The sequence below is a fragment of the Calidris pugnax genome, unplaced genomic scaffold, assembly GCF_001431845.1.
Source record: "Calidris pugnax isolate Ruff unplaced genomic scaffold, ASM143184v1 scaffold38, whole genome shotgun sequence".
Classification (NCBI taxonomy): domain Eukaryota; kingdom Metazoa; phylum Chordata; class Aves; order Charadriiformes; family Scolopacidae; genus Calidris; species Calidris pugnax.
This window is the reverse complement of record NW_015090995.1, coordinates 4,581,340-4,595,993: the sequence shown is the minus strand read 5'-3', so window position 1 is coordinate 4,595,993 and position 14,654 is coordinate 4,581,340. Positions and strand designations below refer to the sequence as shown.

The following is a 14,654-nucleotide window of genomic DNA, read 5'->3' as shown; positions in this document are numbered from 1 at the left end:
CCTGCATGTTGTTCTATGCTTACTGAAATTCAGCCACTTGTAGCAAAATGGCATTCACCAGACAACTTATCCAGCCCATTTCCTTTAAGGAGAACTGGGATATACCATCCTTCCATTCTTTACAGATCATCTGAGCTACATAACATCATTATGAAGACATTCCGCCTCTCAGCCTGCCTTTAAATCCCCAACTTGCAAGGATATGAAGACTCCAACTAGTCCTTTCATCTTCATGGATCAGCACTTCCCAGAGGGTCTGCCAGTCAAGTGTGCCCTCCCCAATACCTATTTGGCCTGGCCCCTGGCATCCTTTCCCATGCATTTCAATTGATGTCACTGATCTTGGCTCAACAAATAATCCTTCTAATCACTGACAAGAACAGAGGCTGCAGCTCAGCGTTGCTTAGCAGGGCTAAGAGGAGGACACAGCAATAAAGCATTACTCTAGCAAGTGAGCTTGAAAATACGGCTGACCACACACAGACAGCAGCTGCGTGGAACAAGAAGGTACCATTTCTTTTTTTTAAATAGAGGTTTTAGATTTGATCCCTCACCATTGGAAGATCATTGTAAAGCCAGCACTGTACCTGTGAACATTCTGCACCCTGACATGGCTCCATCTTCTGAGCTTTTAAATGGCAAAGTATCTGAGCATGACCCTCAAGGGGATAGAGGTGCATCAACTTTACATAGCAAGGCACCAGGAAACACAAAACATGTACAGGCAGCTGCAAAGCATTTGGTGTATCAGAGTGTCTGGGAACTTCCAGCATAAAGACATAATTGTGCTGCCTTTGCAGAGAACCCTATATCCTCCAGGACCGAAATGTCAGCACATCATCATTTTGGGAAAACAGTTCCCATGGGAGTGAAGGCAAGGAGTGCTCCTTGGATCATGGGTGGAGCTGTGTTCCTCCACAGCACCGCATCCAGCTGGACTCCCATGGAAAACAACTTTTTGAATCATGCAATGGCTAGTCACTGACCGCACTTGTTCCCTGCCATCACGCAGCCAGCAGACACCAAGACTCCCAGGGAAAGGCATGGGAGAGCTGGGGGCTCTCCTCAGCCTGCTCAGTCCCAGCACCAGGGCCATTGTTCCCAAAAGGATGTCTGAGGATTAATTAATTATCCTACAAGGGGCAGTAAGTAATAACACTCCTTGTGGAACAATAGAAGCTATTTGGTTACCATGACAACGCAGCTTCACTTGTGTGCCTTTAATTTATTCATTGCACAGTCCCTTTCCCAATCACACACGATGCCAAAAAATGACTTGTTTTTCTTGTTATCCATGTCCAGAGCAGGGGTAAGACACAGCCCTTTCCCCGGGGCATCTGTCACACAGAAGAATGATGCACATAAAATCCCTTCAGCCTGGAAATTTACATCACGTGAGAAATCTTCTGCTCCCTAAATGTTTGTTCTTTAAGATGATTCTGATTTTTAAATCCTTTTTGAAACTGCCTCACCATGGTTCTCCTAGATCTTGAGCTTGAGAAGGTTCTCGCATATAGTCACCTTGCCCTCCATTTTCCCCCCCAACACATGTAGGAAGGATGGACGAGAAATGGTGTTTGTCAAGTTGAACAGAGAGCCAGGAGCAATAATCAAAAGCTCAGAAGTGCCTTCACAGTATGGACAGAAGTACGACATGGACAGTGCCTGGTGCCCAGATTGATTACAGCCACACCACAACCATCAAAGCACTCAATGTCCATCAATAGCACTGCCCAAATCCTGCAAGATCCAGAGCAGTGTGTGGGTGAAGGTCCATGCCAGGAAATCTGCTCTTCCATGCACCCCACAGAGAGATTATTGTTGCTGTTTTTCCCCAGAAATGTCTTCTCAGACATCCTGCGGCAGAGGGAGGCAGGTGCTCACTGGAGAGGGGGGAACACTGCGTCCACATGGCAAGGGTTGAAAAGTGTCACTAAGAGAATGGCCACTAGCCTAGGACACAGCATGCTTGGCCACAGTTGCTCACAACAGGTGTATGACAAAGCACTCCATCAGCCTTTATAGCCCTTGGACACATCTCCAGCAGGAGGTCCTTCTGAGGTCCACAAAGGAAGACCAGGGCAGTTGTCAGAGGCAAGCTCTGAGAGCCAAATCCCTCACTGTCTCCCAGTTCTGTTTGTGCAAGCTGGGGTCCTAAGCTACAGGCCCATACCCCAAATTGTTCATGCTGGCTCTAGCAAGGAGGGTGACAGCTGGTTCAGTACGTAGGAAAATTCAGGTCCAAGTTGAGACTGGGGGAGGAGATGACTCAAAGTTGAGCGCTGCCCTGACAGGCAAGATAGATGGAACTAGGTTAAGCCATCTGGCTCTTCTAAGTTGAGCCTAACCTCAAGCACAGCTACCCCATGCAACGGGGACATAGGTCAGTACCTGAATTTCTGATTGTACACACTCACTGTCCAGTGTCACTGTTACCAGACAAGGTATAACACGCTGTGCAGACAACTGTGGTAATGGTGGGATGATAGCAGAGATTCTGCAAAAGAAACTATTCCATATGAGAACCTGAAGGTTCACGGTTGGCCCTTCACCCTGGGTCATATCAACATATACATCCATAACCTTCAAGCAGTTTGGAAACCAAAACAACCAGTTGGATTGTCTCACCTCCCTTCCTCCCCCCACCATGCAACAGCAGAATAGCTGGTGGGCCAGAGAAACAGGGCAGGAGAGTCCAGAAACAGACAAATAGGACAGGAGCATTGGGAGACCAAGGTTTTAATTGATTTGAATAACAAGAGCCCTAAACTGGCCTACGATTCTCCTTCATGGGCCAGGAACTGAGGCACAGGACAGCTGCTGCCAGGAGATCCCCACCAGCCTTCCATGCCACTCAACCTTTTGGAAATGAGAGGAGTTTGGAGGAAAACCCTCTGGGCCAGAGGAAAGAGAGGTCAGACAATGATCAACACAAACCATGTCCTCTGCTGGGTGCTAAGGGCTTCTGAGAGCACAAGCCTGGACATGTATACAAAACATGATCAAAGTAATTAACAAATTTCACTCCAAAACATTACTATCTAAGCAGATAATTTTTTTCTTCTCGGGTATGAAAAACTCCAGTCTACTAATGCCACCCAAAAGCCAGATCTCCATTAGATGCCTCCCTTTCCAGTAAATACCACCAGCGAGCAAGAAAAACCACTGTTTTAAAACATGGCAGGCACAGGCTGACTGTAAAGCCACCACTCTTTTTGTGTCAAGTGAGACACACAATTTGCATCCACTCTTTTAAGACATAAGCATTAATGGCTCAGAAAAGTGGTTGTGCAACCAGCACAGAAGGATAAAGGATGAGAATCTATTCTGGATAAGATGCCACTAGCTCCGGAGATGCCAGCAGAGATCATCCATCCACGTGTTCACAAGTAACACCAGGGATACCTCAATGTGCCCGTACAGACACTCACTAACCCTACTAGAATTTACCCCACATTAGGAAGTGAACTACAGTCTTCCAGCATGTCCAACCACACCACAAGTACCACCAGCAGGGTGGTGTGTACCTCAGAGGTCCCACATGCCAGTCACATCTTGCAAGTGCTGTTTCAGTGGGTTCAGGTTTGTTTCAGCCTGGGGCTGGGCTGAAGGTGTGGGGACAACTGACAGGCAGGCACAGTGAGACAGGCCACTCAGTGGGTGGAAAGAACAAGGCTCAGACTGAAACAGTATGCTGAGAAAGACATTTGGAGAAAAAAAAAACTCCTCAATTGCTATAGCTCAGTGAAGTGTTTGATTTTCTTTTTCTCTGCATGGAGAAATCATCCTTAAATTCCTTATTCTATAGTGAGGAAGATTTCTGTCTTAAATCAGAGTTCCCATCACCCCTCAAAATTCTGTGTCTGAAGCAGAAGAAAAAAACCCACTTCTTCAGTACCAGACAAATGTCACTCTTCCTCCAACAACTTTCCAGCTGCAGGGAAGATCTGTAGTAGGAGGTGAAGGAAGCAGAGGTGTGACTACCCTGCTTTTCAGAAGTGCACCCTGAGATCTCTGGTGGCTCCAAAAAACCACTGTCTTGGAAACACATTCCAACCAGAAAATGGAAAAACAGTTTATTAGGGTTTGGTTTTTTTTTTTTTTCTTTCTTTCCATACTTACCATGTTGACTTCAGAGATCTGGTCAATGCTGGAGATATGGATGCTCATTCCCACTGTGACAGGGTTACCTGAAATACAAATGGACTGAGTTAGGACCACGTTCAAGCCTTCCTCCCATATCTGCTATTAAAGAACTGCATAGAAGTGCATGGACATGATTTGAAGCAGCTTCACGTTCCTCAAGTATCAAGGATCTCCAAGTCACATGTGTTCAATGATTAGAGAAGAGTAGATTTCTCTAACTCCCAGCCTTATAGACTCACCCCTAGGAGTAGCACAGCCTAAGCTTGATTCTTTAATTCCTGGAAGTTAATTACCCCCTAGTTATACAATTATCTCTGGTTATTCCAAATAATGCCTTCGGAGACCATCAGTAGGCTCCCAGTGGGCTTGCATAAGGTGTTACTGATTGACCATACAAAGAACATAGCAATCAAGCCCATGCAACACATGGGCAGGAAAGATACTCCAGCTCACTCTCCATCACTGTCAGCTCTGAGTGCTCAGTCTGAAAACCCCAGGGGAATTTTAATACCCAAGATACCAGACAAGCACAGGGACCAGATCTATGAAGTGAGAAAGCAGCATTTGTACAGTGGCTTTTCAAAACAGAGCAGCACTTGGATTAGAGATCAAATTCCACATGATACCATGGGCATCAGGGCACATGTCACCCCACGCCCTCTTGCCTGCAGGCATGGAGCTGTGGTAGACATCTGTGCACAGGTTTGCTGGGAAATTCAGATATTCCCTTACCCAGTGACCAAGCTACCCTCACACTGCAATAAGTGCCACTGACTGTGACATGCAAGATGAGATTGTGAAGAAACACCAGGCAAGGGCAGAGCTATTGCCCTCTCTCACCCAAGTGTGGCAAGAGCTGTGTTACCACTTCCCACAAACCTGTAGTGTCAGGACAGACACCAGCCATTTCAGCCAATTCTTCCAGATGTGTGGGCACCCCAGCTAGACCCAGACTCATACTCAGTTCTACGTAAGCCCCTCCGACCACCAGATCCCTCCAGCAGGCAACAGGACATCCTTTTCAGCGGTATTTAAGCCACATAAAACAATTTGCAGAGATACACATCCACTACCAAAACCAGCAAAAGCCCTCCTGTAGCTTGAGATGGAGTTTGTGTTCAACCCTTCTCCTGTCATCCTCACAGCCCGACCACAAACCCAATCCCACCACAAAGCTCGTCTTCTCACACATGCAAGTTGGAAAATGATTCCTTGCAATGCAGTACTAGAAAGGGAATGGCAAACAGTTATGCCACTCAAGGTATTAACTCTTCCATGGACTCATTAGTAGATCTAAGTGCTGAAATATTTACAGATAATCATGAAATGGCTTAGAAAGTAATTAGGAGATTGGGGGAGAGGGGAGAACCACACAACTGGAAATGAAGTGATTTTTTAATTATGTGTTACCAGAAGTAGGGAAGTAGTGTCATTAGGGCTGCCTTGTGATTGGGTGCACTGTTAACCGAGACCCTCTGCTGCAAATTAAGCGGCATTATCCTTTAATGGAATATGAACAACACTGAAAACATCAGAATCAACAACTGTAATTAGGCCCTGCTATGCAAATCTCCTTAAAGAGGCAGTGCTCTTCTCCAGCACTCCTGGCTTGCTACTGGGGTGCCGGAGGCAGGGGTGCTCAGGAGACCTTGCAGAGCCTCTGAAAATCCCTGCACAGGCACACTCCTAGCCACATCTTTGCTGTGCTGCTACGTTCATCTTTCACAGGGGAATCAGGTGGGAAAATAACCAAGAGTTACTCTGGGGAGAGTCGATTCTCCTGCATCCTCCCTTACGCCAGAGGCACTGGAAGGCTTTTAAGAGAGTCTCACTTTGGTAGTTTCTCTTTTTTTTTTTTTCCTGAAATCAGGGACTTGTGATAAAAGCCATAGCAGGAGGAAGTCACTGCTGACCTGAGGATCTTACAGACTAATTGGTTACAGGAGGAACGACAGGATCATGAGCAGGGTTGCAGCAGAGCTGGGGAGAAGCCAGCTCCCGACTCTCGAACCTTTCTACCACACAGCATCGTTCCCTCCAAGAGTTGCCCTACTGCCTGCTTTGCTTCCAGTCTGTCACCACCATTCCTTGTGTTGCTGTGGTTATGCATCCCCTCCTTCCTCAGTGCAAAAAGTGGTTCTTCACCTTCCTGCTGTGTAGAAGACCCTCTGAAACCACCAGGATGGGTGGCTGTAGCAGGGGAGCACTGACAGCGGTGATATACAAATATTTGTCAAATACAGAGTCTATCCAATCTAATCTATCTGTCTAGACATTTGTGCTGTGTTCATCACCATGGTATCTGAGCGCCTGAGGTCATGCAGTGACTCAGTGTCAGAGCCATGGATAAGATCCAAACCGCCCGACTCCCAACTCCAAGGCAAAGGCTGGAGTGGAGATCAGGCTGCTCCCCATCAGCCTGGGCTCAGCTGCACCCAGCGCGCAGTCAGCAATGTTCCTCTTGGCCACCCTGGGCACTGCCAAGACCTCTGCACCCCATCTATCATGGCAAGTGGGAGGCTCCACTGTCTGCTTGCAGCCCCTGGGGCATGTGCCCATCAACCCACAGGAGTGTGTGATTGTTATACAAACACCTTAAAGATGAAGGTATGCAAAGTTCTGCCTTCACTGGACCTTACTCTTAGCTTGATCACAGGGAAGCCATTTCATCTTCTCCATCCCTGTCGAGGGGCTGGGTCTCGGTGTCCTCAGGACAGGGATATGCAAGAGCATACACATAGCCAACAGAAAAAGCATGTCCTACCTCTTACTGCAGCCCAATGAAAAACTAGACCGGCTGGTGTCCAACATTCAGGCTGTAAGTAGTACACAAAATAAACAAAGGACATCAATTCTGCCAATGTTAATAGCTTCAGGCCAGAGGGATACAAAAGTAGGGTATTTAAAATATGGGATAACGTCATCTGCAAATTTGTCCAAAAAGGCAGAACTCTGCGTTTGTGGATCTGAGACAAGGCAAATGAGGTCCATGTTTTTATCTGTGCCTTGCGAATGGGTGAAAAATAATAGACCCCTCAAAGAAAAATCTTGTGCCTAGAAAAGATTTGTGGGCAAGATCACAAGTGAGTGAGTGTGAGAAATTCTGCCACTTTCACCAGTGAACTGCACCCTTACATGTCCCCATTTCTCACCACCACTGCAGAAATCATCAACATTTTGTCCTGAAAGTAGTTTGATGCCTGTGAAAAACGTACTCAGGAAGTTGGAAGGGAAGCAGACAAAAGAGTTATAATAAAACCTGTCCTTTTTCTGCAAGTGATACTTGTCAAATACAAAAACAGTCAAGGTAGAGAACAAGTTGTGCTAATCTGCAATATTTTCCCAGCAACCAGTTATTACTTTTACATTTTATTTTATAATGCTTAAAAGCCCCAGAACCTAGAGTCATGTTGCTACAGAAGCAATTCCTATGGCATGACTGCAGAGGAAAGGTTGTTTCCAAGCCCGTGTCTGCCTGCACTACAGCCAGAGGTGATGGCAGCCTGGATCAGGACATCTCTTCTACGTCTCAGCCTGGTACCTCAGCTGCAGAGAGCAAAGACAATAGCACAAAACTCAGTGTAATAGGTGACCTGACAGTGGATGCTCACTTGGGCAACTGCCCTGTACTAAGGTCCAAGCTGCTCTCCCTTCACTCCTACGCAACAAAGTTAGACTAGAGCAAGCTTGGGTTCCTCTGCCATCAAATCTCCAACTGCAATACAGACACAGCCAAAAAGATCCCAAACTGGTGGGCAGATAAAACCAGCTTGCTTTATATTATGATCTACCTGAAGCCACACTGATTTTATGAACTACAGCCAATGCTTTCAGGAGCCTGGTTCATGCATTTCTGGCCACGTGAACCTGGCAACGCTGGCAGAGCCAAGGCTTGCGGTTGCTAAGGGACTGGCATCAGCCTCAAACCTAGCCTAATCTACAGGAACAGAGGTGCTAACAGGCATCTTGGGAGGTTGCACAGCACGTCTCTTTCATGGAAGCAGACTGAAGTTTCTCTAAGTCACCAGTGTCAAAAATTCCACAGCTCCCCTGGACAATCTCTTCCTGCATTTCGCTGCACTGAAGTTTTTTTCCTAAATATCCAAACTAAACCTTCTTCGCAATGTAAATGTAGTTTTGTCTCACCATTTCCCCCTATGATAGTGAAAGAATAAATCAATCATCTTTCCTTAATAACAGCTTTTATGTACTGAGAAACCATGACATCCCTCTCCCTCTCCCACCAATACTGTCTTGCAGGGATATGCAAGAGCATACACATAGCCAACAGAAAAAGCATGTCCTACCTCTTACTGCAGCCCAATGAAAAACTAGACCGGCTGGTGTCCAACATTCAGGCTGTAAGTAGTACACAAAATAAACAAAGGACATCAATTCTGCCAATGTTAATAGCTTCAGGCCAGAGGGATACAAAAGTAGGGTATTTAAAATATGGGATAACGTCATCTGCAAATTTGTCCAAAAAGGCAGAACTCTGCGTTTGTGGATCTGAGACAAGGCAAATGAGGTCCATGTTTTTATCTGTGCCTTGCAAATGGGTGAAAAATAATAGACCCCTCAAAGAAAAATCTTGTGCCTAGAAAAGATTTGTGGGCAAGATCACAAGTGAGTGAGTGTGAGAAATTCTGCCACTTTCACCAGTGAACTGCACCCTTACATGTCCCCATTTCTCACCACCACTGCAGAAATCATCAACATTTTGTCCTGAAAGTAGTTTGATGCCTGTGAAAAACGTACTCAGGAAGTTGGAAGGGAAGCAGACAAAAGAGTTATAATAAAACCTGTCCTTTTTCTGCAAGTGATACTTGTCAAATACAAAAACAGTCAAGGTAGAGAACAAGTTGTGCTAATCTGCAATATTTTCCCAGCAACCAGTTATTACTTTTACATTTTATTTTATAATGCTTAAAAGCCCCAGAACCTAGAGTCATGTTGCTACAGAAGCAATTCCTATGGCATGACTGCAGAGGAAAGGTTGTTTCCAAGCCCGTGTCTGCCTGCACTACAGCCAGAGGTGATGGCAGCCTGGATCAGGACATCTCTTCTACGTCTCAGCCTGGTACCTCAGCTGCAGAGAGCAAAGACAATAGCACAAAACTCAGTGTAATAGGTGACCTGACAGTGGATGCTCACTTGGGCAACTGCCCTGTACTAAGGTCCAAGCTGCTCTCCCTTCACTCCTACGCAACAAAGTTAGACTAGAGCAAGCTTGGGTTCCTCTGCCATCAAATCTCCAACTGCAATACAGACACAGCCAAAAAGATCCCAAACTGGTGGGCAGATAAAACCAGCTTGCTTTATATTATGATCTACCTGAAGCCACACTGATTTTATGAACTACAGCCAATGCTTTCAGGAGCCTGGTTCATGCATTTCTGGCCACGTGAACCTGGCAACGCTGGCAGAGCCAAGGCTTGCGGTTGCTAAGGGACTGGCATCAGCCTCAAACCTAGCCTAATCTACAGGAACAGAGGTGCTAACAGGCATCTTGGGAGGTTGCACAGCACGTCTCTTTCATGGAAGCAGACTGAAGTTTCTCTAAGTCACCAGTGTCAAAAATTCCACAGCTCCCCTGGACAATCTCTTCCTGCATTTCGCTGCACTGAAGTTTTTTTCCTAAATATCCAAACTAAACCTTCTTCGCAATGTAAATGTAGTTTTGTCTCACCATTTCCCCCTATGATAGTGAAAGAATAAATCAATCATCTTTCCTTAATAACAGCTTTTATGTACTGAGAAACCATGACATCCCTCTCCCTCTCCCACCAATACTGTCTTGCCTCGATCAAATGCACCTGATTTCTTCAGGTGCTCAGAGGTCATGTTCTCTAAAGCTCTGACAATTAGTGCTGCTCTCCTCTGGCCTTTTGCCAATTTGTCTACGTCTCTATTTTAAAGCGTGGTATCCAGAAACCAGCCACTGAAGCGAAGATGACATGTCACCAGCACAGAGAAAAGAAAAAAGCAACCTCCCCTGTACAGCATTCTCTTAAAACCACAGAAGCCTCTCCAAACCCACCGCACCCGCCCTGGGAGCTGCTCACTTTGTCTTGGAGGTTAGAGATATAAAAGGGGCAGCCTAGCTCTTGCCATTAGAGTGCATCATGCGTGCAGCAGGAAGAGGGAACACAGCACTGTCTCTTTTGGACAAGAGGGAAGATTATTCAAGACAGCTTTGTGCATGAGCCCCAGCATTCCCTGCCTGCACCCTGCCCGTGGCATCACCAGTCTGAGATCCCTGCAGCAGCAGGAAAGCTGCTTTAAGGTCTTCTGCTGAGTAAACAAAGCCAACCAGAGAAAATTAGAGCTTTCAGCCACTAAACCTACATACAGAACAGGTCTGTGCCTTACCCGGCCATGGGAAATACCCACATGCATAAGACTCCATCCGTGCAAAACCCTGTTCCTCATCCCCAGCTCTCCAGAAGCCAGAGGACAGCAGTATCTCCAGAGTCCAGAAACAGAAAGTCCCAGACAAGGTTGCCCTGCACTGGCTGGGAGAACCATTTTTACAAATGCAGGGTGATACAGCCAGGCATGAGGAGGGCAAGGATGGCCGACAGATGTGGCTACAGGACTGCGGTGACTTACTGGCATTGTCAATGACCCCCACACCAAACAAGATCTCAGGCTTGCCAAAGGCACGACCAGCACACAGACTGTAATTTCACTCCCAGGGCTTTTTCCTTCAGTCTTATTCTTGCTTTCCTGAAGAAGGGAGGACTGTTCAGTATCTACTCGCTCTTTCTGCGGAAAATGGCTTGCCCAAGCCGCTGCCTCTGCTTTGTTCACAGCACTGAACCTCAGGGCACCCTGGCTTTATGTTTACAACTTAAAACCACAACCCACGTCACTGCTACGTGCAGCAATGAGTTGGTTATACAAGGGCTGACAGACATGGTTAGTTAGGAGGCAAGAGATCCCAGGTAGTCAGAGGTGCAGAAGGCAGCACATTCAGCACGAGGCTTGTCACTAGCTCAGGAGCTGCTGCCTGGATGCAACCGTACAACCTCTTAAGAAATCCCTCTCTGTCCTTCCCAAAACAGATCCCCTTGAATAATTTTCAGCTGCTGAACTAATTAGTCCTGGGCCACAGTTTTTAAACCCACACAAAAGGTAGCTCAGTCCAGCCTACTCTCAGGACACTCAAATTCACTGTGGAGGAGCCTATATCTATCCCCCAGGACAGGGAGGATGGAAAAGCTCTTGGGTTTTCACCATATGGAAGGGTTGTAAGTGGTGTTCACAAATTGCTGTCTGAATAATAGCTGTGCTCACAGATCAAGACTGAGGCTCTGCTACAGCACTTAATAGGAGAATGTCTAAAAGATGCCATCCCAGCAAGTTACACAAGCCAAATCACAAAGTTTTCCAACCTTGATTTTCGTGTTCCTTTAAAAGAGCTGGTAGCAGTGAGATAAAGTACAAGCCAAGGTAATGCTTTTTTTTTTTTTTTCTTTTTTTTTTTTTTTTTTTTTTATTTTCCTGCTCCTTTACTTTTTCTTTTTTTCTTTTTTTGTGGCTTAGGTACAGCATCAAGCACAAACTCAGTAAGCGTTAAAATTGCTTCAGGAGCAAAAAAAAAAAAAGTTGACCACGTATCATAAAAGAAGAAGTGTTTTGGGAACCACTTTCAACCAGCATCTCTGATTTGCAGTGACATCTAGAAGGGCCAAGCTCAGCATCACCATTCTTAGGAACCTGCTTAAACTTTTCCAACAAAATCTAGGCTTAAATACCCAGTAAACACTCTCCAACCCTTTTTCCATTTGGTTTTTTACTCTTATTTCCATGACCTCTCCCCCACCAGCAGCCAATGCTGTGTGCTAAGCTCGGCAGGCTCAGCACGACAATCGGGAACAAACACATTTGGAGGCTGATATCAAAGCTTTTCCCCTACCCTGAGCAGGTCACTTCATGATATCTGTCGGATTTAAAAGAGCAAAGCATGCCATGACATTATGCTTTTGGCCACCACTGTACATTACCAGAAAGAGAGATGGTCTCATGGCAAATCAGCAAGTATGACATTGCCTTCTTGCCTGCAGGGAACAGGGAGTATGAGGGACTTGCTGCTGCTGCTGAGGAATCTATTTCACATGAAGCCAGCATGGTATTTTTGAGCTGAAAGACAGAGCCCTGGTCTCCAGAATATCTGAGGCTGTCAATGCCTGGTACTTCCCCATGGATTCATTGTCCTGCAGGGGCAGGGTGGGTATCTACCACCACTGATTCTCATGGAGGTTGCAGGTAGTCTCCAAGTAGGTCTGGAAGAAAATGGTTTCTTCTGCCTCACAGGTTTCCTGCATTTTGCCATATTTCTTTAGGGAGTGCTTGGCACTTTTTAAGCTGCTGAACCTGCACACAGAACAAGATTGTGCCTCACCTTGCTAGGCTTGCCATCCATCCACATTGGACCAGACACAGCAATACCCTGTGCAAGGAGGCCAATGAGGATTTCCAGCCTGTACCATTCTGCCTGGCTTTTCACTGCATCCAGTCAGATGACTGAGTTTGCATTCTTCATTTAAGAAGAGGGAATACTAGGGATTTCCCAAAGAAATGAAAAGCTGGAGCAAGCTCTCACCAAGATGGTGATATCAAGGACAGCACACAGGTTTGATGGAACATCTAAGGAAGGGTACAACCATAGCATAGCTTGTGAGAAGACCTTTGGAAATTCCAAAGACTGAAAAAAACCAAGAGCCTCAGTACAAGACAGGCTTTTCTCCAAGCAAGCAATGAGGCCAATTCTTCAGCAAGGAGCCAAGAGACACAGCACTTGCAGAGCAGGCAGAACTGACCACTCAAGAGCTGCTATCCTGCCATGCTCTTTGCAAACACACAGGTTAACCTCGATAATGGCAGCCACATTTCCAGCATGTCATCAAAAGAAGCTGTCCCTGTAGATCTGAACAGATAAAGAAGATTTTCTCATGCAAGCTGTGCCCGCTTGCGAGCCAGTGCTGAGGGATCCTTTTGGAGGAACAATGCTTTCCTGATGCAGATGTACAGCACTCATTCTGTGACTGTTCTAGGGAAAGCAGAGAGCTAAGGAGCACAATCTGTGAGGCACAATGGATTACCTAATCTATCTCATGGGTATTTTTAATGGATTAGTAGGTATTAGAGTGGGATATTGCAAATATCCCATGGAAATTTGGAAGTGAGAGAGAACAATCAACTGGCTACAAAAACAGTGTAAAGGTTGTCCCAGAGGTATTGAAGGATTACGGAGGAAGCTAAATCAAGGTTGATTTTAAAAGATGTTGGTAGACAGCTACCCAAGCTGAATAAAAACAAGGTCTCAAATGTACAGGCTTAAAAACGGAACAAGAGGGTAGACACCAACCCTTACAGCATCTGTACTACTGGTGGACTCAGTTCAGCAAAGCACCTGTACAAACACACACGGGGCTTTCAGCATTATGAAAAATAACTGACTACTCAGAACCTGTCCTAGGGAGAGGCCTGAGGTCAATATTCAGGAGACAGATTTTTAAAGTGCTTCATCCTCAGTGACGAGGATAGTCTCCCAAAGCCTTCCATATGCATGTCTCTTGCCTGGGAGATGCACACTTGATAAGGTTACAGCAAAGTGAGAGGAAAATAAGTTCCCAGGTTTATCAAACTGCGTATTTGTTCTCATTTACAAACATACACAACTGCACCACCTTACCAGACCTGATCATTATCAACCTGGCACCACCAGGGGATCCCAAGCAATCAAATCTTTTTAAGAATAACATTACAATGAACACCAATTACCAACTACCACTCATTCCTTGAAGTAGGCAACACCCAGCTCAGACCACAGCCAGTTCACCCTTCAGGGCTGCCTCAACCATCATTTTCTGTCAGAGCAGGGTCGTTGCAGAAGGCAGATCCAGATCTGACCATCAGGAGACGCAGGAATGCCCTGACCTCCTGGTGCACAGAGCTGCTAGAGCAAGGACTGATCACCTGCCCTCCTGTTCCAGGGACATTCCTCCCTGTGTCCTCCACACAGACGAGCTCCCTGGCTTTGCAGCCTGCAGGTCACACATCTTGTGTTTTCTTTTACATCCCTCCCTGCAGGGCAGGGCACTTCTATGAAACGTTGCATTTCCCTCACTTACAGTGAGCTAACCCTGGGAAAAACAGAGGCACCGAGCACCCCAGATACCTTCAGCTCTTACTCTCCACCAAGAGTAGTAGCAGGAGGGCAACAGGGCTTCTCAAGCAAGCATGTATTATAGACTGACAGCAGATGAACACAAGCCAGGCATTTTTTTCCCCCAGCAGCGATTTGAAGCATCAGACCCACACTAATCAGCCACCCCCACATTTCTCCACCTGAGAAGACTTCCCTCCTACCTCTGTCAGGATCCTGGCAGGCAAGTGCACCTCCCCTGCGGGCCCTGCCAATGCAGCTATGGGGCACAGCTCTGCCCACCCGGGAAGCTGTGGGGGACTCAGGAGGAGTCCAGCCCTTTTGATGCCACTCA

At 46.4% G+C, this 14,654-nt stretch overlaps 1 protein-coding gene across 2 annotated transcripts in view; it reads right to left on the bottom strand.

The window, feature by feature from the left end:
* GABRQ (gamma-aminobutyric acid (GABA) A receptor, theta) overlaps window positions 1–14,654 on the bottom strand; it is a 73,596-nt gene that overhangs the window by 43,076 nt on the left and 15,866 nt on the right. For both annotated transcript variants that reach the window (XM_014955350.1, XM_014955352.1), the window contains exon 2: window positions 4,123–4,190. In XM_014955350.1, the coding sequence (XP_014810836.1) occupies window positions 4,123–4,170 (48 nt within the window). In that variant the 5' untranslated portion in view covers window positions 4,171–4,190. The remainder of the gene's footprint in view (window positions 1–4,122; window positions 4,191–14,654) is intronic.